Source organism: Rousettus aegyptiacus, unplaced genomic scaffold (genome assembly GCF_014176215.1).
Source record: "Rousettus aegyptiacus isolate mRouAeg1 unplaced genomic scaffold, mRouAeg1.p scaffold_m13_p_5, whole genome shotgun sequence".
Classification (NCBI taxonomy): Eukaryota; Metazoa; Chordata; class Mammalia; order Chiroptera; family Pteropodidae; genus Rousettus; species Rousettus aegyptiacus.
The window spans coordinates 30,030,270-30,056,289 of record NW_023416308.1 but is presented as its reverse complement, the minus strand read 5'-3'; the positions used below and the strand labels follow the sequence as shown (position 1 = coordinate 30,056,289).

General features: G+C 35.3%; 1 protein-coding gene and 1 pseudogene across 6 annotated transcripts in view; one reads left to right on the top strand and one right to left on the bottom strand.

Annotated features, from left to right (window-relative positions):
* Positions 1-26,020, top strand: part of LOC107516619 (beta-galactosidase-1-like protein 3) — a 45,604-nt gene that overhangs the window by 17,266 nt on the left and 2,318 nt on the right. For 3 of the 6 annotated variants that reach the window (XM_016156508.2, XM_016156507.2, XM_016156512.2), the window contains exons 10-18: positions 17,754-17,838; positions 19,376-19,513; positions 20,019-20,174; positions 20,828-20,934; positions 21,781-21,921; positions 22,252-22,323; positions 22,845-22,923; positions 23,385-23,472; positions 23,759-23,870. In XM_016156508.2, the coding sequence (XP_016011994.2) occupies positions 17,754-17,838; positions 19,376-19,513; positions 20,019-20,174; positions 20,828-20,934; positions 21,781-21,921; positions 22,252-22,323; positions 22,845-22,923; positions 23,385-23,472; positions 23,759-23,870 (978 nt within the window). Of the gene's footprint in view, positions 1-17,753; positions 17,839-17,958; positions 18,121-19,375; positions 19,514-20,018; positions 20,175-20,827; positions 20,935-21,780; positions 21,922-22,251; positions 22,324-22,844; positions 22,924-23,384; positions 23,473-23,758; positions 23,871-26,020 lie in introns of those variants that run through there. The other 3 variants (XM_016156510.2, XM_016156511.2, XM_036220933.1) reach the window with 2 other exon arrangements.
* LOC107516612 lies at positions 3,338-3,770 on the bottom strand (annotated as a pseudogene).

The window sequence follows — 26,020 nt, the reverse complement described above, 5'->3', positions numbered from 1 at the left end:
CTTCTCCTTCTGGTGCCCCTATGAAGAAAATGTTGTTATGTTTGAGGTTGTCCCATAGGCTCCTTAAATTATCTTCATTTTAAAAGATTAATTAGTTAATTAATTATTTTATGGTGACATTGGTTAATGAACTGCAGTAAGTTTCAGGTATACAATTTAACAGTAAGGTATATATATTGTATTGTGTGTTCGCCTCCTGTAGTTAGATTTCTTTGTGTCACCACATATTTGACTCCTTTTACTCCATCTACCTCCCCCATCCCTATCTTCATTTTTTAAATTATTTTTTCTTGCTGCTGTTCTGATTTGGTGTCCTCCGCTACCCTATCCTCTATATTTGTGATTGAAACCTCCACTTCATCCACTCTGTTGATTCTCTCTAATATACTCTTTATTTAAGATATTGTATTCTTCATTTCTAACTGGTTCCCTTTTATAATTTCCATCTCCATTTTTATCTTTTTGTTAAAGTTCTCACTGAGTTTATCTACTCTTCCTCTAAGTTCATTGAGCATCCTTATAACCAGTGTTTTGAACTCTGCATCTGGTAGATTGCTTGACTCCATTTTTTGGAGCTCTATTTTGTGCTTTCATGTGGGACTTACTTCTTTGTCTCTGCATTTGGCTATCATTCTGTGTCTGTTTCTATGTACTAAGCAAAGTTCCTAAGTCTCCTGGTTATTAGCATGGCTTTGTGTACCTGGTGTCCAGTGAGTGGCACAGTGCTGAGAGGGTTCCAGCTGCGGGCCAAGTTTAGCCCCAGCCTGTGCCCCCTCTGGGGCCAGCAAACAATCCCCAGATGGCTGATACCTGTGCTGTGCTGATAGTTGCTTCAAGGGGCTATGCCAGAAACCAAGGCTGGGTGCCACTAGTGCAGAACTTGGAGCTGCTCAGCAAGGGACACAGGGCAAGGTGAGAAGGACACTACTGGATGTAGCTTCAGTAAGTCCACAGGTTGAGAGGGTTGGAGTTTCAGGGAATCCTCTGGGCAGAGTGACCTGTGTTATTCAGTTTGATAATGTCTCAGCTCTAGTGGCACTTGCATCTGCACACTGGTAGTGCGGAGAGGGCTCAAAAGAGGAACAGCGGATGCTGCCAGCACGTCTGACCTGAAGAAAGCCTTGCCTCTGGTCCTTGTCCCGAGCCCAACAACTCAGTGTTCCCTCATATGTCCCTGGTGCCCCCCAAGCTGTTGACTGGGCGTGCTGGAGCTCAAAGCAAGCAATCTGTCTCCGTGAAAGTTCAGTCATGGTTGCAACCCCTCTAAGAAGAACATCTGCACCTGCTGGTTGCTGCTCTTGCAGCCTCTGTCTTTCGCAGCTGTGTGGGACCCGACAGCTTCACATCTCCACCTCCTCCTGCCATTGCAGGGTGATTTCTTATTTCTGTCCTAGTTGCAGTGCCTCTGTTCATGCAGACCCCAGGTGACTCTGCTTGCTTTTTGCTCTGTCACAACTCTGGTGTGGTCACAAGAGGAGATGCACAAAACCTCTACCCTCTATGCTATCTTTCCTGGTCCCCAGAAAGAATTTAACTGGAAATTTAATTTCTAATAGAGCACAATTGAGGTTATTTCTTCTTGAGTGAGTTTTGGTAGTTTATGTCTTTCAAGGATTTATTCTATTCTACTTCATTTAAATTTTTGAATTTATAGGCATAAGTTGTTTGTAATATTCCATTAATATCCTTTTAATGTCTTTGTTGTCAGCAGTGATGGTCCTTCTTTCCTTCCTGATGTTGGTAATTTTGTATTTTCTCTGCTTTTATCTTGGCCGGTAAGAAGTTTATCAGTTTCATTGATTTTTTTTTTTTTTCAGTGAACCAGCTTTTGGCTTGCTTTTTTTTTTTCATCCATTATTTTTTGTTTTCTATTTCATTGATTACTTCCCTGATCTTTAGCATTTTCTACATTTTGTTTCCTTTGGATTTAATTTGCTCTACTTTTTTCCAGTTATTTTTTTCTCTGGTAGAATCTTAAATTATTTATTTGAAACTTTCTTCTTTTCAAATATAAGCATATTCTGCTATATATTTCCCTGTAAGCATTGCTTTTGCTGCATCTCACTAATTTCGATATGCTAAATTTTCAATTTTAAAAAATATTTTTTTAAATGTTCAAAACATTATTTTCCCTTGAGAATTCTTCTTTATTCCATGTGTCAGTTCAAAGTGTGTTGTTTAAGTTTTGAATCTTTGGAGATTTTCCAGATATCATTCTGTTACTGATTTCTATTTTAATACTATTAAAATTCAAGAACATATTTGTATAATTTCTGGGTTTTTTTTTTTTTGGCATTTGGTGAGTTTTGATTTTGGCACATAATATGGTCATTCTTGGTGAAGGTTCCATGTACACTTGTAAAGAATGTGATTTTGCATTTGTTTATAAATTTCCATTAGATCTAGTTGATTAAAGGTATTGTTTAGGTAATCTGAATACTTATCGATATTTTGCCTACTTATTCTATCAATTATTAAGAGAAGAGTGTTGATATCTCTAAATATAATTGTGGATTTGTTTATTTGTGTGCCAGTCTCAGCCTATTGATAACTAATGTTGTGGTTGGACAGGCATTTGTAGTTCTTATTATGATTGCAAGATACCCTTCAGCAAAAACCATCAAGAAACTTTGAAAAAAAGGGTTTATTTCTTAGAAGTCCTGAAATAACCTGGGGCCACACAGTGAGGTTGAGGGTAGAGAGAAAGAGAGTGCATGGATCTTAGGTCTTGCTTTTATTGGGGTCAAAGGTGGGGGACTAGGGTTTCTTGGGCTCACTCTTTATTGGTGAATTTAAAATTTAAGAGTCAGAACTTAAAGTGCTGGAAGAGAAAAATCAAGAGGCCAAATGGTCAGTTATCTTGAAATCAACCAAGATCTCTAAAACAAAGGAGCCTGGTGGTGCATGGGTGGGTGTGTCCTGGCTCTTTATCTAGTCCTGTGGCTGGCAATGTGCTTATTTGAGAGTGGCCTCTTTGAGGGGGATGCCTCAGGATGCGAAGCTTACTTAAGTCCAGCACCTGCATTACAAAATAAAGAAACAAACAGACAAAAGACACCAACCACAAGAGCTTGCACTACAATTTGTCTTTTTTGATTTATATATGTATATATATATGAATAGTTATTTTAGCTTTATTTCGATTAGTGTTTCATGGTGTATCTTTTCCTTTTTACCTATCTTAAAGTATTTGTTTTAAAGTAGACTTCTTATAGACAGCATATAGTTACATATTGCCTTTTTGAAAATTCAGTCGGATAATTTTTATTAACTAATGTGGTTAGATAACTCACTTTAAAGTGTTCATTGATATGGTTGGACTAAATCTACCACCTTGCTAACTTATTTGTTCCATTTGTTCGTTTTTTTTTTTAAAGCCAAGTTTATTTGTTAATTTCTTGCATTTGAAGTACTCCTCAATGACATCCTTGGCCTGAGACTCTTTGCCATAGTACTTAACCACCACACAACTGCAGCCAACCACTTTATTGGGTTTTCCCTCTTTCAGTTTTACAGAGGAGTACTCATTCCCCTAGTTTCTTGTCATCAACCTTAATTAGGTTGATTTGGAGTTCAGCACAAAGACCTCCACCAAATTGAAATACATGGGTTCATCGAAGTTGAAAATGGGCTTGGTGCTTATCTAAGGCTTTGGCAGCTTCATGAATTCCATGTACTAGGCCATAGTGAATGAGGGTGGTCTTCAGCACCTCTTGTAAAGTAGTATTAATGTCCATTATACTTCCAGGAGCAATGCCTTCCCCTGCCATGGTTGCGGGTTATAGATGGAGCAAAACCTTTAGCACACCCAAGCCTCCACCTCTCCACTACTTTGGATGGCAGGGAGAGTTGTTTCCTTTATTTTGAGTTAATTGGTCTTTTTTATAATTTTGTTTTATCTCCTCTATAGATGAATTACTTTTATCACTTTTTAAAGTTTTAGCTGTTGCCCAAGGATTTACAGAACACATTTTAAAATTCATCTGAAACTGTCTTTAAATCTAAACTACTTCATATGTCATGTAAAAGCTTAAGATCTTACAACAGTATATTCATAATTCCTCACTTCAAGGATGTCATTCTGTTGTCTTTTTGCTTCCGTGGTTTTTGATTAGATGTCTATATTAATTCTTATCCATGGATTTTATAGGTGATTTGTCTCCCCCCCCCACCCCCACCTGCCTTTAGAATTTCCTCTCTGTCTTTCAGTTGAAGAAGCTTGACTATAATGTATTTAGGTGTGGTTTGTTTCTTAGAAGTTGTCTTGTTCTCTGGGATTCTTGGATATGTAATTTAGTGTATATCATTAACCTTAGAAAATTCTCAGCCAATACTTATTCAAATATTTCCTCTGTTTTCTCTTATTCTGCAGGCCAAATTACATGTACATTAGATCATTTGATATTGGAGACAATATGAGATGTGTCTTGGATGCTATTTATTTCCTACTCTTTTCCCCCTTTATTTTACAGTTCAACTTGGTTAATTTTTATTGACTTCACTTTAAGGACATGGATTAATTCCTCTCCTCAGTTTAATCTACTAATGAGCCTTCTGAAGGAAGTATTTATTTCCGTTACTGTGTTTTTGATTTCTGGTATTTCCATTTGATTTTTTCTTATGGTTTCCACCTCTCAGCTAAAATTATCCATCTGATTTTGCATACTATCCCCCTTTTCTATTATAGTATCTAACATATTAATATTAGTTATTTTAAATTTCTTGTCTAATTACAACATTTCTGTCTTATCTGAGTCTGTTTTTGATGACCGCTTTATCTCTTCAAAACAGCTTTTTTTCTTGTCTTTTTGTTTGGCTCATTGTTCTCTAATTGAAAACGGAATATCTTGTGTAGGACATAGATACTATTTTAGAGATAAGCATGCCTTTCCTTCTGCTTTTGATGTCAGGTTTCGTGTTAATCTAATCAGGAGTTTAGCTGACTTTCAGGTTTGTTGTTGCTTTGGTTATCATCTGTGCATCACAGGCTTCAAATTCCTCTAGTGACACCTTATGTCTATGATGAGGGCTAGTTTAACAGGCATTTTCTCTATGTCTGCGCTCCCCTTGACTTTGGGTCTTCCCTTTACATTGCACTCTAGAGAGTCTGTCTCTTCCACCTCTCTTTGCTATAATACATGTTATTTTTCCTTAATCTGGTTGGCCTCATGGTGAGGGAGGAAAAGCATTCCCTAATTCTGATTAAACCTCCCTCTTAAGCAGGTGCTGTGTACTTGGATCTGAGGGGTGTGACCTTTCAAATGTTCCTACTTCTCCTCTAGGTGTAGTTCTAGACTCAGTATGTATTCCTGCTCCTCTGCCAAGGGCCATATTTTTCCCCTCCCTTTTTCTCGGATTCAGTGAGATTTTACTAGTGCCTTAAGATGACAGATTTTGTTTCTCTTCCTTCTGCAGATTAATGCTTTTGTTCCCTAGATGGCTGCTGCTCCCCTTCCCCAGACACTAGCAGGAAGAAAGCCGAAGTACCACAGACTGGGTAGCTTAAACAACATTTATTTTCTCAAAGTTCTGGAGGGTAGAAGTCTGAGATCAAGGTGTCAGCAGGGTTTGTTTCTTCCGAGCCCTTTCTTCTTGGCTGTATCTACAATGTGGATGGCTAATTTCCTTTTGCATCTTCACATGGTCTTCTCTCTGTATTTGTATCCTAATCGCCTCTTTTTACAAGGATACCAGTCATATTGGATTAGGACCCACTGAAATGACCCCATTTAACCTTAATTAACTATGTAAGTACCCTCTTTCCAAATACGGTCACATTCTGAGTACTGAGGGTTAGGACTTCAACATACAATTTTTGGAGTGCAATTCAGACCATAATATTCTTCCTTCTAGCCTCCCCAAATTCATGTCCTTCTAATATGCAAAATACATTAACCCCACTCTAGTAACCCTGAAAGTTCAACTTAAATATATATATATATATATATATATATATATATATATCTATATAGATATATATATATATATATATTCTAGCATCAACTCTGAGTCCAAAATTTTATCTAAATATCATCTAAATCAGGTGTGGATGAGACTTGAGGTATAATGTATCTTAAGCAAAATTCCTCTCTAGCTGTGAACCTGTGAAACAAACAACAAGTTATCAGCTTCCAAAATACTATGATAGGACACGCATAGGACAGACAATCCCATTAGAAGGGGAGAAATAAGAAAAAAGAAAGGGGTCATGTCTTAAGCAAATCTAAAACCTAACAAGGCAAATTCCACTAGATTTTAAGGCAAAAGAGCAGCAGTTAGGTTTTAAAGGTTAATAATAATCCTTTGTTCTCTGTGTTCACCCTGCCTTCCAAGCCCACCAGGGCATTGACCTGGACTCCTCTGGAACAAAGGGAAAGACAAGGCAGCCCAGTCCATGGGGCCTGTGCCCTTTGCACCTGTAGTGATAGTGGCAGCATATTGACCTCTTACCCACCTTCAGGGTTATCCTCGCTTGGAGGATGATGCATGTTTGTAGCTGATAGCTCTATTGGCCCATCCTGTTGAATCCCAGTCCAACAATCTTGCTTCATTTTGTTTCATCTGTACCATCTTCTTCTCAGTTGGAAACATTTCTGCTGGTATAAAATTCTTAAAAAATTTGTTGGCTTCCTATGCAATCCATATGGGTCTAAACCATAGGACTAGAGGTCTTATATGTATCCTTCTTGGATAACCCCATCTGGATTTGGCTGAGATGACTGAATGAATCCATACATTATATACCTATAATCTCTTTAGAAAATGATTATCCAGCCATATCTTTAATATTCTGTAATAACACTTTCTCATTTTTAACAATATAAGTAGGCTGAGAATTCTCTAAATCTTCAAGTTCTAGTTCCTTTTTGCTTAATGATTCATTCAGTTTATCTCTTTCCTTTTGTATTTTATTTCTATGAGCGACAAGGAGGAACTAGTCCTTCCATTCGACAGTTTGCTTAGGAATCTCCTCAGCTAAATATTGAGGTTCATAATTACAAGTCCTACCTTCCAAAAAATACTAGAACACAACTCTTTTAAGTTCTTTGCCATTTTTTGACAAGGATCTTCTCTCTCATCCAGTGTCCAATAACATCTTCCTCATTTCTATCTGAGACCTCACCAGAAGCATCTTTAACTTTGATATTCATAGCAGCATTTTGTTTTCTTTCTGAGCTCTCACCAGAACTGCCTGTAATGTCCATATTTCTATCAACAGTTGTTTCAAGACACTATAGGCTCTTTTTTTCTTTTTTTTAAGCATGCAACTCAAAGCTCACCAAGCCTCTGCCTATTACCCAGTTCCACAGCCACTTCCAAACTTTTAGGTATTTATTAACTACTAACAAATTATAGCAGCACCCTACTTCTTGGTACCAAAATCTGTATCAGTCTTTGTGGGCTGCCATAATAAGAGTACCACTGACTAAGTGGCTTAGACAACAGACATTTATTTTCTAACAGTTCCAGAGGCTAAGTGTTCAAGAACAAGGTGCCAGCTAGCTTGGTTTCTTCTGAAAAACCTTGGTTTGTAGATGACCATGTTCTCTTCCCAGGTCTTCAAGTGGTCTTCCTTCTATGCATGTCTGTTTAAGAATTTCCTCTTTTTATAAGGATATCAGTCATATTGAATTACGGTCCACCCTACTGATCTTATTTTAACTTAATTACTTCTTTAAAGCTCCTATCTCCAAATACAGTCACATTCTGAGATGCTGAGGGTTAGGACTTCAACATATGAATTTTGGGGGAACCTGTAACAGAAACTTACTGAGGAGCCTCCCTGTCTTCCATCATAACATCTGTTGGGATTCATGGAGGTAAAACCTGCATGGAAGTGTAAGATCTATCACGTCTGGGTTCCCAGGGGTTTCACACTTTCTTGCTAACTCACATTCAATTTTTACCAATTCTTTAAAAATATCTATTTACAGGCTCTAGCCCTCGGTAAGCAAATGCAGGTACCGGGTTTACAATAAATTTTTATTTATTTGTTCTGTGACTTCAGTTCTCTGACGAGTTCTGAAAAGTATTTAATTTGTAGTTTTTTTGAACTTTGTCCTTGTAAGGATCATATTTGTGTTCTTTCTAGCTTTCTACATCTCTGACTTATAAGCATCAGTCTATTTCCTTCTAAGTAAATATGATTGTTATAGTTTTTTTTTTTAGGAATTTATTCATTTCACTTAAGTTTTAAAATATAATGACATAAAATTATGGATAATATTCTCTTGTTTTTTTTAAATGACCACATCGTTTGTGGTGATATTTCCTTTTTAATTTCTGATCTTACTTACATATTTGTTCTTTTTTGTTTGTTTCATCAATCTTATCAGAAGTATATCAGTTCTTTTCAAAGAACTAGTTTTTCTTTTTAAATTTTATCTATTGAAAATTAATTTCAATTTCAATACTTCTGCTCTTGGGTTTATTATTTTCTTTATTTTACCCTTGATTTATTCTGCTGCTCTTCCTAATTTCTTGAGAAGGATAATTAGCCCCTAAATTTTATGTTTCTTTCTGTTTTTGAATGGTTTAATATAAGCTTTTAAGGATATAAGTTTTTCATTAGTCCATGAGTTTTTATAGTTGATATATTTGTTATACTATAATTTAGAATAATTTGAATATTTGATATGATTTCTTCTTCGCCTTCTTAGTAGTTCTAGAAGTGAATTTGTTAATTTTCAAGCATAGCGACCTCTTCTTTTTACATAATTGTGTTCAGAGAATATACTCTGTACCACTTCAAACTTTTGTAGTTTTTTCCTTTTATCATTAATTCATGATATTTTAATGTCTAATGTATTTTCATTAATTATAATCAATATTTTGTTGAAGTTTATTAAATTATCTTCTTGTTGGCTAGTTGGAAGCCCCTTCAAGTTGGCACTTATATTTTTTCTGACACAGCCTTATTATAGTTTTCTTGGTTTCTGACAGAATAAGTTGTCCAGATTATCTTATACATTTCCAATCCAAGACCTAGAAATAGCCATTTCTCCTAGGAATTCTGTTGCTTCTGCAGAACACAGTCTGTGCCATGGCTTCTAGGTATACTCAGTGTGTAGGCCCAGGACATAGGTATGTTTTAAAAGGCGGGAAAATCATGAGTTTACAGTGACTTTTTAAAAATAGAGACAATGATAGGGTTTATATCTGACTTCTTTACTTTATACCTTCTCTTACTCTGAAATCATAATTGCTAACAATATTAACAATTTTATTATTTGATCATTCTATAATATATTCTTAATAGATTTGAAATAATAATGCCAATAATATTACTAAAAATAAGAAAACCCAATGATCTTTAAGAATTCTGTGGGTTTTCTTTTATCATTAAGGTACATCTCACAGGAAACATGTAGTCAGAATTCTATATAATAAGGTTACATGGGATAATTTCTTTGTTTTATGTAGCTATTTTACCAACTCGATGTAGAATTAAGTTTATTTCAATTTGTTTTTAATTTTTAGGTATTTCTATTTTTAATTTAATTTTATTTTTGTTTATGTCTTATCAGTGGTCAAGTTGTGTAAATGCCCTGTAATCTTACAATGAATATATTTTGTACTACTGTTTATGATATTCTCCATAAGTTCTTTATGTCCATTTTATTTACTGTGTTCTAGTTTTCTATTTCCTAACTGATTTTTTGGTCTATTCTATTAGTCATTGAGACAGATGTGTTAATATTTCCTACCATGATTGTTGATTTGCATATTTCTACCAACAGTCCATAATATTTCCACTTGCACATCAAAAGTTTTGTCAATGTTTGTTTTATATATTTTGAAGCGCTGCGAGTTTGGAATTATTTTATATTTATTCAGATAAACTGTTTATTATTAAGAAGTGACGCTCTTTACTTGTAGAATTGCTTTTTAAAAAATCCTCATCTTTAGTTTTATTTTCCTATTTTAAATATTTAATTTTTATTTATTTTTCTGTATTATTTATTTATTTTTTGATATTAATGGGGGATAGATAGTTAATTTGACAGTTATTAGTATGAATTGATAAGACTACCACAAAACAACCCATCTGTTCTTGGAAACAAATAGCTAAAAATACACTGACCTTTTGTAATCAGAAACAATACTTTGTTGCCTCCTATTCAAAATGTAATTTATGGTTTCTGGTATACCTGCAATTATTACTCGACTTGATTTATGTCTCTTTTGTTCCTAAAAGGTTTTTAATTCAACTGAATAAACAGGTCTTATTCTAAACTATGGAAATCAAATATCCTACGTCGTTCTGACATTCAGATGAATCTTTGAATCTTTCGGTGATGTCTGAAAAATAAACCTTAACAAGTTACCACAATCACAAAGTTTTAGAGACAAAGGAACTAGGGAGTTACCTAGGAAGGGAAAACAAGAGCAAGAGACCGAAGGACTGTCATTCAAAATTAAGAAAGGGGCAGAACCATTACATGAATCTAGAATTAGTCTACTATTCTTACCTCAACCACACTGCCCCGTACTCACAGGTCTCCACCCCCACCCACCACCAACTAACCACCCCCCACCCCACCACAACACAGCACATAGGCTATTCTAAATGTTATTTAAAAAGACAAATGTCTGGGTCAGACACATAAAGATAAACTTTTTTCACATTGTGTTTTGTGTACTTTAATAGTTAACCCAAACATAGACCTGTTCATTAAGCTGATACTATCATAAGCCAAGAATGCATTTTTTTTTTCTGTAACCCCAATCTCCATTTGTTTATGAACAGGAGAATCACCATAAACCTATTATTTCTTGATAAACATTTTAAGCGAGCAATTTTTTTATTTCTAAAAAAAAAAAATCCGTATTAAATAATTCACTTTCTCTATGAAGCACCTTACAGTGTGGAAATGTTTGAGAAAACTAAGCAGAAGTCTCCAGAGTTTTAAAAGCAAGCATGATGTTATCACATTTTTCACTGGTCAGTCACAGTACTTTTTCTTATTATAACAACTATTTCTTCAATCTCATTGTCTGCTGCATACTTCTAATTCAAGTTAGGAGATTGATAGTTGCAGGAACATTTGTAAACTTATGCCTTGGAGTTATAGGGTGCCCTGCTTGATGATACTTGACAAAGCCATTCACTACCAGGTTCTCTAGAGAGTCAGAGATGTCTTGTGGATATTAATTGAAGTCTTCAATATATTTTCCTACATATCCTTTTCCATATCTTTGGAAGCATCTGTATGTGAAGATAAGAGAATAACCCATGCTTAGGATAAAACTATTGTGTCTGTTTAGGACTCATGTAGAGGTGTTCAATAGATTTTTCTTTCCCCTTTTTTTCCTAAAGCTTTATTTGTTTGTTTATTTGTTGTTGTTGTTTCTTCATTTTTTTTAAATTAAGATGCGGTTGAGAAAGAACATTATATTAGTTTCAGGTATCCAACATAATAATTTTCTATTTGTATATATTGCATACTGATCATCACAATAAGTCCAGTTAACATGTCACCATATATAATTACAATTTTTTTTCTTGTGATAAGAACTTTTAAGATCTACTCTCTGAGCAGCTTTCAAATATGCAATACAATAGTATTACTATAGTTACCATCCTGTACATTATACCTGCATGACATATTTATTTTATACATGGAAGTTTGTTTCTTTTGATCCCCTTCACCCATTTTGTCAACCCCTCAACTCCCACCTCTGGCAACCATCAATTTTTTTCCCTTGTATCTATGAGCATGTTTTGTTGTTGTTATTATTTTAGAGTCCACATATAAGTGAGATAAAACAGTATTTGTCTTTCTCAGTCTACCTTATTTCACTTAGCATAATGCCCTCAAAGTTCATCATGTTGTCACAAATGGCAAGATTTCATTCTTTTTATGGATGAGTAATATTCCATTATATATGTGGATAAAGAAGTGGATATATATAGTACCTCTTCTTGACCCACTTGTCTATCAATGGGCACTTAGGATGTTTCTATATCTTGGCTATTGTAATAACATGGAGTGCAGATATCTTTTCAAATTAGTGTTTTCATTTTCTTGGGGTAAATACTCAGAAGTGGCATTGCTGGATCATTTGGTAGTTCTATTTTTAATTTTTTGAGGAATCTCCATACGGTTTTCCTTAGTGACTGCAACAATTTACGTTCCAACAAACAAATATTTTCTTTTCTCCACATTTTAACCAATACATTTCTTGCCTTTTTAACAATAGCCATTCTAACAGGCGATATCTCATAATGGTTTTGATTTGCATTTCCCTGGTGATTAGTGATGTTGAGCACCTTGTCATCTACCTGCTGGCTATATGTATCATTTCTTTGAAAAATTACCTATTCAATGCTCTGCTATTTTTAAATTGGATTGTTTGCTTCTTTCTTATTGAATTGTAGAGTTCTTTAGATGTATTGGATATTAACCCTTTATATGATTTGCAAGAATCATATTAACCCTTTATATGATTTGCAAGAATTTTCTCCCTTTATTTTCTTGTACAGAAGCTTTTTAAATTGATACAGTCCTGCTTATTTATTTTGCTCTTGTTGCTTTTGCCTTTGGTGTCAAATTAAAAAAAAATCATTAAGACTGATATCAAGGAGCTTACTGACAATGTTTTCTCCTAGGAGTTTTGTGGTTTCAGGTCTTACATTCAAGTCTTTAATCCATTTTGAGTTGATTTTTGTGTGGCAGAAGATAGTGATCCAGTTTCATTCTTTTCCATGTGGCTATCCATTTTCCCAACATCATTTGTTGTGGTGACTGTCCTTTCCCCGTTGTATTTTTTGGCTCCCTTTCCATAAATAAATACATCATGTATGCATAGGTTTATTTTTACCCTCCTATTCTGTTCCACTGATCTATGTGTGTGTGTGTGTGTTTTATTACAGTATCATACTGTTTTTATCACTATAGCTTTGTAACATAGTTTTAAATCAGAGAGTGTGATGCCTTCAGCTTTGTTCTTTCTCAAGATTACTTTGGTTATCCAAAGCCTTTTGTGGTTCCATAAATTGGGATTTTTTTTTTCTTTTTCTGTGGAAAATGCAATTGGGATTTTGATAGAGATTGTATTGAATCTGTAGAATGCTTTGGGTGGTATGAACATTTAAACTATTAATTCTTCCAATCCATGAGCTTGAAATATCTTTCTATTTATTTGTGTCTTTTTCAATGTCTTTTATCAATATATTATAATTTTCAATGTACAAATCTCTAACCTCCTTGATTAAATTTATTTTTTTGGTATTTTTTTTGTGACGTAATTGTAAATGGTATGTTTTTAAGTCTTTTTCTTTCTGATAAGGTGTTATTAGTGTATAGAAGTGCAACTAATTTTTATATGTTGATTTTATATCCTATGACTTTACCAAATTTATTTATTAAGTTTAGCAGTGTTTTGGTAGTCTTTAGTGTTTTCTATTTGTAATATCATGTCATCTGCAAATAGAAACCTTTTTACTTCTTTTCGATTTGGACGCCTTTATTTCTTTTTCTTGCCTAACTGCTCTGGCTAGGATATCTTATATGTTGAGTAAAAGTGGCAGTAGTGGGCATCCTTGTCTTCCTGATATTAGAAGAAAAACTTTCAGTTTTTCAATATTATGATGGTAGCTGTGGGCTTTTCATATACATCTTTTATTCTGTTGACTTCTGTTCCCTCAATACCCACTTTGTTAAGAGTATTTCTTTTTATAAATGGATGTTGAATTTTGTCAAATGCTTTTTTTGTATCTATTGAAATGAACATACAATGTTTATCATTTTGTTAATATGGTGTATCAAACTGATTGATTTGTGGATGTTAAATTACCCTTGCTAAGAATAAATCCCACTTTATCATGGTATATGATTCTTTTAATTTATCATTGAACTCAATTTGATAATATTTTGTTGAGGATTTTTGCATAGATGTTCATCAAGGATATTGGCTTGAAATTTCCTTTTCTTGTAGTGTCTTTGTCTGATTTAGTATCATGGTAATTCTTGCCTTGAAAAATGAGTTTGGACATGTTCTCTTACTTATATTTTGCAAGAGTTTGAGAAGGATTGGCATTAGTTCTTTTTTAAAGGTTTGGTAGAATTCACAGGTAAAGCCTTCTCGTCCTGGACTTTTGTGTGTTGGGAGGTTTTATATTTTTTCATGATTCATTCATGGTAAGGAGTATGTTTCTAGAAATTTATCCATTTCTTCTAGGTTATCATATATTTTGGCATATAGCTGTTCAGAGCAGTCTCTTATTTTCCTTTGTATGTGTATGGTATCATGACAACATCTCTTCTTTCTTTTTTGATTTTGTTTATGTGAATCCTATGGGTTTTATTTTTTCTTGGTGAGTCTAGCTAAAGGTTTGTCTGTTTTATTTACCTTTTCAAAAAACTAGCTCTTAGTTTCATTGATTGTTTTTATTGCCCCTTTAGTCTCTTATTTATTTCCACTCTGAAATTTGTTAGTTCCTTACTTACAAATTTGGGTTTAATTTTCTTTTTTTTTTCTAGTTCTTTAAGTTGTAAAGTTAGGTTGTTTATTTGAAGTTTTTCTTGTTTCTTTTTTAAATAACATTTTACTTTTCAGTTAGAAGTTGATGTACAATATTATATTAGTTTCAGGTGTACAACATAGTGATCAGATAACTTAAAAAGTTATCACCACGATAAGTCTAGTACCGATCTGACACCATACATAGTTATTAAATATTATTGACTATATTCTCTATGCTGAAATGTACATCTATGTGACTGTTTATTTAACTGACAATTTGCACATATTAATTTCTTCCCCTACCAAATCCCCTCCAATCTGGCAACCATCAAAATGTTCTCCATATCTATAAGTTTGTTTCTGTTTTGTTTGTTCATTTATTTATTTATTTTTAGATTTCATATATAAATGAAATCATATGGTATTTGTCTTTCTCTGTCTCACTTATTTCACTTAGCATAATACCTTCTAGGTCTATGTGGTTGCGGAGGGCTTTATTTCATTCCTTTTTATGGCTGAGTAGCATTCCATTGTTTTACACATTTATCTATCAATAGACACTTAGGTTGCTTCAGTATCTTGGCAGACAATTGAAATTACAGGATTGCCCTCAGATGCCTCACAAGTAGTCTTCTTCCTGCTTATAGATTTTATCTGTGACTCTTCAATAATTGATTTCTTTCGAGCTTCTGATATGTCGAATTATACAAAGTACACTCCTTTAACCAGCTTGTGAACCCCATTCTGTATTGCAAATAAGAAATTTTTGGTATTAAACTATAGAGTATGCTTTTTACTTGCTATCCTTTCCTGAAATCTTTAACAAAAAGCATCTTTTCTCTGCACTTTTTGAACCCCTGATAGACTTTCAATGCTTTGGCACTGTTTTCTCCTAATTTATATTTTGAAGTTTCAGATATCTCTTAGATTTATGAAAGATGATGTTTGTGTTTCAGTTTCTCATTTTTCATTTTGATTTTGAGGATTTCCAAAAAAAGAATGTCAAGTGCACCAATAACGCAGTACCACTTTAACACCAGAAATCACTCTTCCTTCTTAAATATAGTTGAAATTCAAGGATCTATATTTATTTAGTGCAAGTTCCCCATAAGAAAATAATTAAATTACAAATAAGAAAAGAAAATGGAAATCAGAGAATATAGAGATAATTCAGGAAACAGAATAAAATGTCAAAAATGCTCATTAATATGCACAGAGGCATAGATAAGATTATGCATGAAACAAGTGTGAGATATTAATAAAAAAAAAGAATGAGACCCAAAAGAACTTTTTAAAATTAAAGTCTAATATTTAAAATTAAATATAAGAACTGAATGGTAAAGTTGAGGGAATTTCCTATAAATAGTACAAGCCAGCAAAATATAAAGTATGAGACAACATAAATGTCTTATAAGATCAGTTTAGGAGGCCTGGCACCTGACTAATAAAAATTACAAAAAGAGAGGACAAAGAACACAGAAAAAAGGATAGCCTAAGAAATAAGCTTAAGAAAATTTTCTTTAACTGAAGGATATGTATGTCTAGATTGAAAGTGCCTCTCAAATGGTTAGCAGAATGAATCATGAAAGAGATCTACATTGTACAATTAACAACCTATAAAGAGAAAAACCACAGACTTATATACCAAGCAACAAAAATCAGATGTATAGAATTTTAAAATATTGACATTGGATGATAAAAAGCAATGGAACATGCCTTTAAAATTCTGAGGATAAATGAATTTCGACTTAGAATTTTATACTTGGTCTAAATATTAAGCAACTGTATTGATAAAATAAAGATATTTTCTGATATTTAAGAACTAAGAATACTTATTTCTTATTCAACTTTTTTAATGGAATTTTTTGGAAGACGAAGGAAATGAGAGATTAAACCAAGGTAGAAGAACATATAGGATCCAGAACACATAATATCCAACTCCAGGGATCAGCTAAGAAAAGTCACTGGATGACAGGACTTCAGGCTTACGGTGTAACCATTTCTGATTACAGAAGAATGCTGGAAGACTCCAGGAGTGCAACTGAGAATGCATAGAATGAATGCCTGACATAATCCCTAATAGAAGTCTGGCTATTTTCCGTTGTAATATACATGACACAACAACAGTTAGTTCTGCTGTGGAGAAGATGTCAACTTTTTAAAAAGAACCTACATGATTCAGCAGCTTTGAAAATGTTAGGCTAGAAGTAGAATGCAGGCATCAGGCTAAAAGAGTATGGCATCCAGCAAATGAGGCCACCAATAATATGAATTTTAAAAGAAATGTCTATGTCTTTTAGGCAAGCATTAGTTCAGAAATTGTAGGTGATGGAATCGCTTTGGTATGTTTTCTTCTAATTTTAGAAGAAATAAGTCATTTACGATCCAAAGGCAATATAATATAATGGTTAAAAATGTGAATTCTGGAGGTTGTCTGGCTGGCTTCAAATCCCAGTTCTAACATATCTTAGCTGAGTGAACTTGGACAGGCTTTCTAAACTCAATTTCTTCCTTTGTAAAATAGGGACTGATAGTATCTACCTTACTAGGTTGTTACACAGATAAATTAAGTAAAGTATTTCATTCAAACACTGCTTAGCACATATTAAGAGTTTAATAATCATTAGTCACTTTAATATGATAGTAATTGCTTTATATAAATAATGGGTATAATTCATAAAGACATGATAACATTTATGAATTGTTCTATACCAAATTGTTTAGTAACAAAAATATGCAGAGTAAGAACTGTTAGAAATAAAAATGAAATAAATAGAAATACAATTACAATGGATACTTCAACACAGATGAAGTAGAATAAAGTTAAATAAAGATATAGAGAAAGTGAATGATATACATAATAGACAATATAGTTTAGTAGCTGGTTGTTTGCCTCAGACCTGGATTTGAGTCGTGCCTCTGACCTTACCAGCAATGTGACCTTTGAGTCTCAGTGCCTACATGAGGAATTGTGGTCAGGTCCTTGTGTATTCAAAACTGATTCTTTCAACACCAGCTTCTCAAATGATGTGGTTGAAATTATAGATGGTACTATCCAGGTATATCAGGAGATGCATAAAGCTGGAAGGAGTATGGAGTTCATGAATGTTTTAAGAGGAATGGGGGAACCAAAGGTGTAATGGGGTGAGGGGCAGTTGGGGATAGGGTAAGCATTGACTTGGGAAAAAGTGAAAAGCACGAATTCTTTAAGGCTCGTCTGTTATATTCATTTTTCGGATTTTTTCTTTTTGTTACACTTAGCATTTTATTTGATTTGTTTCTAGAAAAATAAGCCCATTATGATTATGGAATACTGGGTCGGCTGGTTTGATACATGGGGAAATAAACACAATGTTAAAGATGCACGGGGTAAGTATTTTGCAGTGTTTGACTCGAGTAGAGATGGCCCTGAGTCATGGACCCTTCAAACATGCCTCTGCTAGTTAATAAGCTCATTCAATTACATCTATTAATTCATATTATATACAGGGACTTGGCTAAACCTGAAGGTGCACTGTGAATAAAAATTGCCTGGAGCTGGTAATAAAGAAGTAACACAATCAGTATACATCTCCACATTTGACAAGTGTTTTGAAGCAAACAAAGAAGATGCAGTGATAGAAAAGACAGGGACAGACCTGCAGAGGGGAGGTGAGGTGATCATAAGGGTCTCTGAAAAGGTGACATCCTGAGGAAGGGGATGCATTTGCCAAGTGTTGATCATCTCTGGAAAATGCACAGGCCATTGCTGTGGAGTAGTCAACTGCGTGGTAGTAATTATCAGAAGTCTATGTGCAATAATGGTCAGAGAGTGGATTCTGAGCCAGAGATCAGGATTTCAATCCCAGCTCTGCAGCACTAGCCTCATGACCTAAGCCAGCTTTCTTTCACTTCTAAGTCTTAGTGTCTTCATCCAAAAATGGGAATTATCACATAGCCCACCTCATAGGGTTTGTTATGAGGATTAAATATGGCAGTCCATACAAACCACTCTGAACAGTGCCTAGCAGATGTTGTTAATAAAAGTATTTTGCTACTAAGGACATTTTGCTATTGCTGTTTTGAAAAGAAGCTCACTTGTACCTGAAGTAAAGAAAATCATTTGAAAATACTGGGTAACTGAGAAAAATCTACTGTGGCCTGAAAAATAGAAAAACAAAACACAAAAAAATAAAAACTTATCACCGCCACCACCACCAAACAACAGTTTTCTGATCACTTGTATGTCAGGCACTATGCTATATTTCTTGCATGTATTCTCTCATCAATTAATTCTCTCATCAATCCTATGATATAGTAGGAATTAGTACCTTCATTTAACAGACAAAGAGGCTCTGAGAGAAAATAGGCTGTATAAGGTCATACAAACTAAAGAGCATTGTCAATATTGAATCCTACATCTAACTAACTTTTAACCATCCTGCTTCCCATTATGGCCAGTAGAAAGATGATCATATCTGTAAAATTATGATGACCAAATGAGAGTTTCTATGGCTAAAGATGAGAACAGCCACCTGTAGACTATTGGAGAGGTTCTAAACTAGTGTCTCCAGAGATATTACCCCAGAAGAGTAGTAATGAGGATGTATTAATTATTGTACAATTTCAAAAATATAGTAAACATAAGATTCTTAGGCTATTATTTAATACATGAAGTTTGAAGTCCAATTATGTCCATACTCTGAGAAAAATGATTTTTAAAAAGGGCTCTAGGAAATGAGACATGATTTCCTAGAGAAGTTCTGGCCAATCCTACCTATGTTCTGGTTAGAATCTTAGCAGAGGTTGGAGGACAAAAGAATTAAGTTGATTGTGGGGTGGGGTTGGGAATGATAAGATTTCACCAGAGACTCTGTCTTCTCTAAATTTTTAATTTGCTCTATTTTCTCATCTTCCTCCTCTACAGATGTTGAAAATACTGTGTCTGAATTTATTAAATTTGAGATCTCCTTCAATGTATATATGTTCCATGGTGGAACCAACTTCGGTTTCATAAATGGGGCCACAGATCTTGGAAAGCACGAAAGCATTGCCACTAGCTATGGTAAGCGTTTGCTGATATGGTAACCTTCCAGCATAGATGGTACTGGAATTTAACCAAGGAGCCTCTGAAAGGATGTTCTGTCATCACTGGGTTCTTGACCTATAGTCTATGCTGAGCATTGAGGATTTTCCTATTTTCCTTCCTCCTTTGATATTCATAACGCCCCCAAGAGGATGGCATTGCAGTAGACAGGGCTGCCTGTGACCTAAAGCTCTGCTTCACTCATCATGTACCCTGACCCCTTGACTTGAGCCTTCCAAGGAGACAGATTACAGATGGTGATTGCTATAAGGGCATCAATAGGCACAGCTGGGCAACCCAGATTGAGGAAAGAAGACAGTGTCCGTTATAAAGTGAAAAAGAGGATGAACTCTGTGTCATGACAGCCTCAGATCCCCAGGAAGGGTTGTGGGGAATGTTTCTAGACTGGCATTAGTCCCTCACACCCTAGCCTGGGGTAGACCCAGCTGGGGGCAGGGAAGATGTGTCTTCTTTCTTGCTCTAGTGGCTCTGGCCCATCTCATGCTGAAAGTGCTATGGAAGATTGCCTGGCCAATGACAGTGTCCTGGTGTCTTGCAGACTATGATGCTGTGCTGACAGAGGCTGGGGATTACACAGAAAAATATTTCAAGCTTCGAAAGCTCTTTGGATCTGTCTTAGGTACTTAGCAACCATTTTAACTTGAGAGCTGGTTATCCTCATGAAGTGGAAGTGTGAAGAAAGGGAAGGATCCCCAGTGGGCAGAAGCTTAATGAAGCATTTAAGAGCAAGGGCAACTTAACTTCAAATCCTGGTTTTCTCACTTAGAAGCTGTGTAGTTTTGTGTGAGTGTTTTAAAGCTCTTTAAGCCTTAGTTTCTTTCCCAAAACATGAAGACAATGATACTTGTGAAAATTAAGTTACTATTTGTAAAGCTGTTAATATGATGTATGATGTAATACCACTATATACAATAGCAAAAATCATCCAATTTAATTTTACTTATTTAACTAAAGTTTATTAACTATCTGCTATGTGCTAAGAATTAGTTAGGCATAAGGCAGAATTCTTGTTCAATAAGAGCCTTCAGCCTATATAACTAAATTACCCTTTCTGGATCTGTACCTATGAGCTATCTGTGCATACAAAATGATTCCAATTTGGTTGTTGACAGGTTTTCATTATTCTTGGTGAAGTATAGCTATGTTCGAGGATAGGACCCATATCTCTTGTTGGCTCTGCAATATGAGAGCTCATGGATAAGGATGGGGAGGTTTTGAGAAGGCAGTACTTATTTCAGGTACTTTTTGTCCCATGGCCCATTTTTACTGCAGCATTTCCCCTGCCCCCCCTACCTAAGCTCACTCCCAAGACTGTGTATCCTTCTATGAGACCATCCTTTTATTTGCCACTGTGGGATGTCCTACAGTACTTAAATGAGGTGAGTACTGCTTGGGCACTGGAATGGGGGGTGGTCATTGAAGACATAGGGGAGATGGTCGTAAGCCACAGAGTAGAGATTCCTTTGAGAGCTTTTTATTGGAAAGCCAATTCTCTTCATTTCTTCCCAATTTAGAACTATGGGGAAAGACCCACAGGCTCTTTCTGGATGGACTGTGAGGGGATTGAATTTAAAGAATGACTAGGCATGGGGGGGAGAAGTAGACTATTAGAAGGTCCTGGTTTCCAGCTCAGATGAACCATTTGGTGAATGCTCTTGTGGAGAACTCTGTGATTCATATGGCTGCTGAGCTAGGAACTCATGAAACTGAGTTTTTGACTCTTCTTCATCATCAACTAGGCTGAATCACTGCACTTTTATAGGTCCCTGTGAGCCATTTAAAATTAGACTACCTACTCTATTCTGAAGAAAAGGTAGATATTGTTTGAAAAATGTTAACTCTTGAATTCATATTGGTTTTGCCTCCACTATCACTGTTTTAGATAAAAAGCAGTGTCTGACACATTGCAGATGCTAAGTGTTTGCTTAGCACATAATTCTTTACCCGACTTTAGGTATGTCAGAACACAACTTATTTACTCTGTTAATTCTTATGATTACAGTTAATTATTCCTTCTACCATGCCCTCCCCATCCTCTGAGTTTTCTGGTCAGTAGAGATATAAAGCATAAGAGCATCATCACATAGCACCTATTTTAGAATTTCTCATCCAAAGAACTCTTGGGGACCATTAGAAGGTACAACAAAAAATGACAAGGATATTAGGAAGACGAATTCTGGCTTCTCATTGCCCTGGCTCCTGTTTCTGCCACATCTCTATCATAGCCAGTCATATCTGATAAACCAATCAATATGGAGAATCTTCCCATAAACAGTGGGAATGGTCAGTCCTATGGATTCATACTGTATGAGACTGCCATCTGCTCTGGAGGTGAGCTCCACGCTGATGTTCAAGATACAGCACAGGTAGGCTGTCTATGGAGGTAAGCAGAACATTTAGCCTAACTTTGCTGTTGTCGGGGAAGATAGTTAGTCATTGGTCAACTTTACTGTTTGATAGTACCTACTGTTTAAGCACCTATGTGTGAGCACAGAGAATATAAATTCAAATTAAAGAAACTTGCTTTATGCTTTATAGAACAACCCAGTTCTATTGGGGCTTCCCTGTTAGCTTAAACATCTGTGAGCACCAAGGCCAGTCCCTTCCTCCATCATGACCTTCTCCCTAAACTAGAGCCTCTCTTCTCCCTTTCTTCCAGTAGGCCTACCAGTCTAACGCCAGCTCTTCATTTGCAGGTGTTTTTGAATGAGACGAGTATAGGAATTCTGGGTAATGCTGATCAGTACTTGAACATTCCTAAAGTCAGGGTATGTAACTCAAGAGTCTAAATGCTGCCCTAGATCCCAGACTCAAATGCAAACACAGCCTGGTCCTGAGATAGACTGCCTCCTTTCTCTTCCACTGCCCTTTGGTATTGCTCCTCACCGAGGGGCCCAGCAGAAAGCGTTTGTTTAGCTATGTCAGTTATAAACAAAACTGTATTTCTCAGGCCCAAATATATCATGAGTGGCAATATACATGCTTTAGTGTGAATGGAATTTTCCCATTAAGCCCTGAGTCAACCATCAGCTGCTGTTTGGGTCTCTGTTCAAAGGCAAAGCTGAGTCCCTCTGCCTTTCCTAAGGCAGATTAGCTGAACAAAGGGGAAACTGAGTATGGAATGGGGACATGCAGGGTCTTTAAAGTAGAGGGAGGACTGCTGAGCTCTGGAGCCTCCTTGTCTCCCATTTTCTCACCTTTCCATCTGGGACTCAGAGAAAACAAAAGGTTCTGGAGTGAAAACACTGTGTGACCTTTTCAATTCCATAAACTGGTCTACCCCAAACAGGGATGTCAACGTCTAAGGATCCTGGTAGAGAATCAAGGACGAGTTAATTTCTCATGGAAAATCCAAGATCAGCGGAAAGGTGGGCTCTAGGCCTGAGAAACAGGCTGTAATCTCTCTTTATGGTTACTTGGACTCTCACACTGGGGCTATGTTGAAGTTGGGAGGAAAAAATGAGCCACTCAGGCAGTGGAAAACTTAGATTTTAGGACCAAAGATTCAAACTCCTTCTCTTTCTTTTGTCCTGCCTTCTCCATTTCTCCAAGGTAAGAAAGTGGAGTAGTTTTGTTGGGTGCTGACTGCTTGTCCTGGAGCGGGGCCCAATCTTCTTTTGGGATTTTCAGGAAAAGCTCTGATACTAAATGGGGAACTTCTCAGTAGTATCGAAACATACAACAAGAAACCTTTAGTTATAGCAAGTCAAACAAGTGTTTGCCCTTGTGGCTGAGCCCTTATCACAAGGTATATACTTTTTTTTTTTTGTCCTAAACACAGAGCAATCTAGTTCCTGACCATATTCTCTTTCCTATCGACCACCTGCAGGATTAATTGGATCTGTTACCATCAATAATATCCCCCTGGAGGGTTACACTATCTATTCTCTGGAAATGAAAATGAGCTTCTTTGAGAGGTATGCTCCTACTTACTCCCAATGGACACTTTGAGGGATTAGGGAACTCAGAGATTTGAAACTCTTCACCGTGCAGATGAAGAGCCCAAGATTCAGAGAAATGAAGTGATTTGCTCAGGATTATAGAGCGCTTTTGAGTCAGGACTAGAACCCTAGGACAAGTCTCTTTTTTTAATGGTCCTAGTCTGACATGTCCCACTGAAACAGAATTATAGTACCTGCATAGGGAATCTAGGGTCAATATTGGGACTTATAGCTCTCCCTCAAGGTTTTGCCCTTCTTCCAGGCTCCACTCTGCCACATGGAGGCCTTTCCGAAGTAGTTATCTGGGCCCTGCCTTCTACATTGGTACCTTGAGGGCTGGCTCTTCTCCCAAGGACACCTTCCTGAGATTACTGGTACGTGAGCACCTTCTTCTAACTCTGGTGTCCCAACCATCCATTCTTTCTTAAAGAGTTGAAGCAAATCCATAGAGTTCCTGGCAAGAATATTTCCTTTTTTTCCTTTCTTTTTCTTCCTCACTTCCAACCAAGCCACCCAACATCTCTCAATCTTCCTAATTTATTATTGTTCAAAAAATCATACATCACAACACAGTAGAAAAATTCAAATAACAACAAGATGTAGAGAGCAGATGGTGGAAATTCTGCATCAAACTCACCCACATTTCAGTTCCTCTCTACTTCTCAGCACTAAGCATTATCAGTAGTTTGTATGATTTCATATACAACTTTGTCTAAACACACACACAATTACTTTTTGCACCAATGCAATCATTCCATAAATTATATTTTGTGAATTGCTTTTTTTTACCTCATATATATTTTTATGTATAAAAACATAACAGATGTACAATTCAATAAATTATCACAAAGTGAACATTAGATAATTACCATTGAGAAAAAACAATTATCGTCAAGAGTCCTCCCCTTGTCTTTAAAAGGTAACCATTATCTTGACTCCTAACACTCTAATTCACTCTTCTTTTGCCCTCATGTAAATTGAATTACATAGTAGAGGTTGTATAAGACTGATAAAATATACTTTATAAGATATTTTCCCATTTCATCTAAATTTTCAAAGGTATTGGGCTTAAGTTGTTTTTTAATGTCTAGATCATCTATAGTAACATCTTTTTTCTTGCTTTGTATCACCGGAACATTAATGTTTCAAAGAAAGAATGTTTGAATATGACTCTTACTATATTATGCATTTCTTTTGTTTAATTTCTGCTGTTATCTTTATTATTTTATTTCACTTTTTTATCATAGGAGTTTTCTGCTTTCTTTTTATAATTTCTTTAAAAATGTGCTCAGATAACTGATTTTAAATCTGTATTGTTTTTTAATATATTGATTTAAGCTATTTTTATTTAAGCATGGATTTGGTTATGTCCATAAGTTTTAAAAAAATTATCAAGGATATATTATGGCAACATTTTTGTTATCAATTTCTTGTTTAATTGCACTGTGGCATGAAACTTTAAAACATATTAATACTTTTTAGTCCCATATAAGATCAAATTTCTAAAGATTCTGATACATACTTGAAGGAATATGTGTGTTTGCATGTGTTAAATTAATATTCTATACATATTAATTAGTTCAGTTTTGTTTATCATCTGGTTTCAAATGTTTTATGTTTTGATTCATAATTTTAATTATTATATTTTTTAGTTCTAGAATTTTTGTTCTATAACTATACCCTTTTTATTTGCAATTTTTAAATTAAATTTATTGGGGTGACATTGGTTAATAAGATTATATGTTTCAGGTGTACAATATTATAATGAATCGTCTGCATATTGCAGAGGGTGCTCATCACCCAAAGTTTAGTCTCCTCCATCACCACATTTGACTCTTTATCCTCTTCAACCTCCCCCTGCCTTTCCCCTCTGGCAATCACCATATCGTTGTCTGTGTCAATGAGTTTTTTGATTTCAGTCATTCACTTGTTCTCTGTTTTAAATCCTACATACAAATGAAATCATGTAATTCTTGTCTTTTTTCCATCTGATTTATTTTGCTCAATATAATACTCTCAAGATCCATCCACATTGTCACAAATGGCAGTATTTCATCTTTTTTTATGTTGAACAGTATTCCATTGTGTATATGTACCACATCTTCTTTATCCACTCATTCATCAAAAGACACTTGGGTTGTTTCCATGTCCTACCTATCGTGAATAATGCTGCAATGAACATAGGGGTACATATCTCTTTACGAACGTTTTAAAATTTATTTGGCAGATACTCAGAAGAGGGATTACTGGGTCATATGGTAGCTCTATTCTTAATTTTTTGAGGAAACGCTCTACTGCTTTCCATAGTGGCTGTACCAATTTACATTCCCACTAGCAGTATAAGGGTTCCTTTTTCTCCATATCCTTGCCAACAGTTGTTTTTTCTTGTCTTCTTGGTAACAAACTATAGTCTTTTTTTATAGTTTCCACTTCTCTGTCAAAATTTTGTTTTTATCTCTTTGATATACCAATTTTGATATACTATATCTCTTTAATATACCAATACTGAATATACTAATTTAGT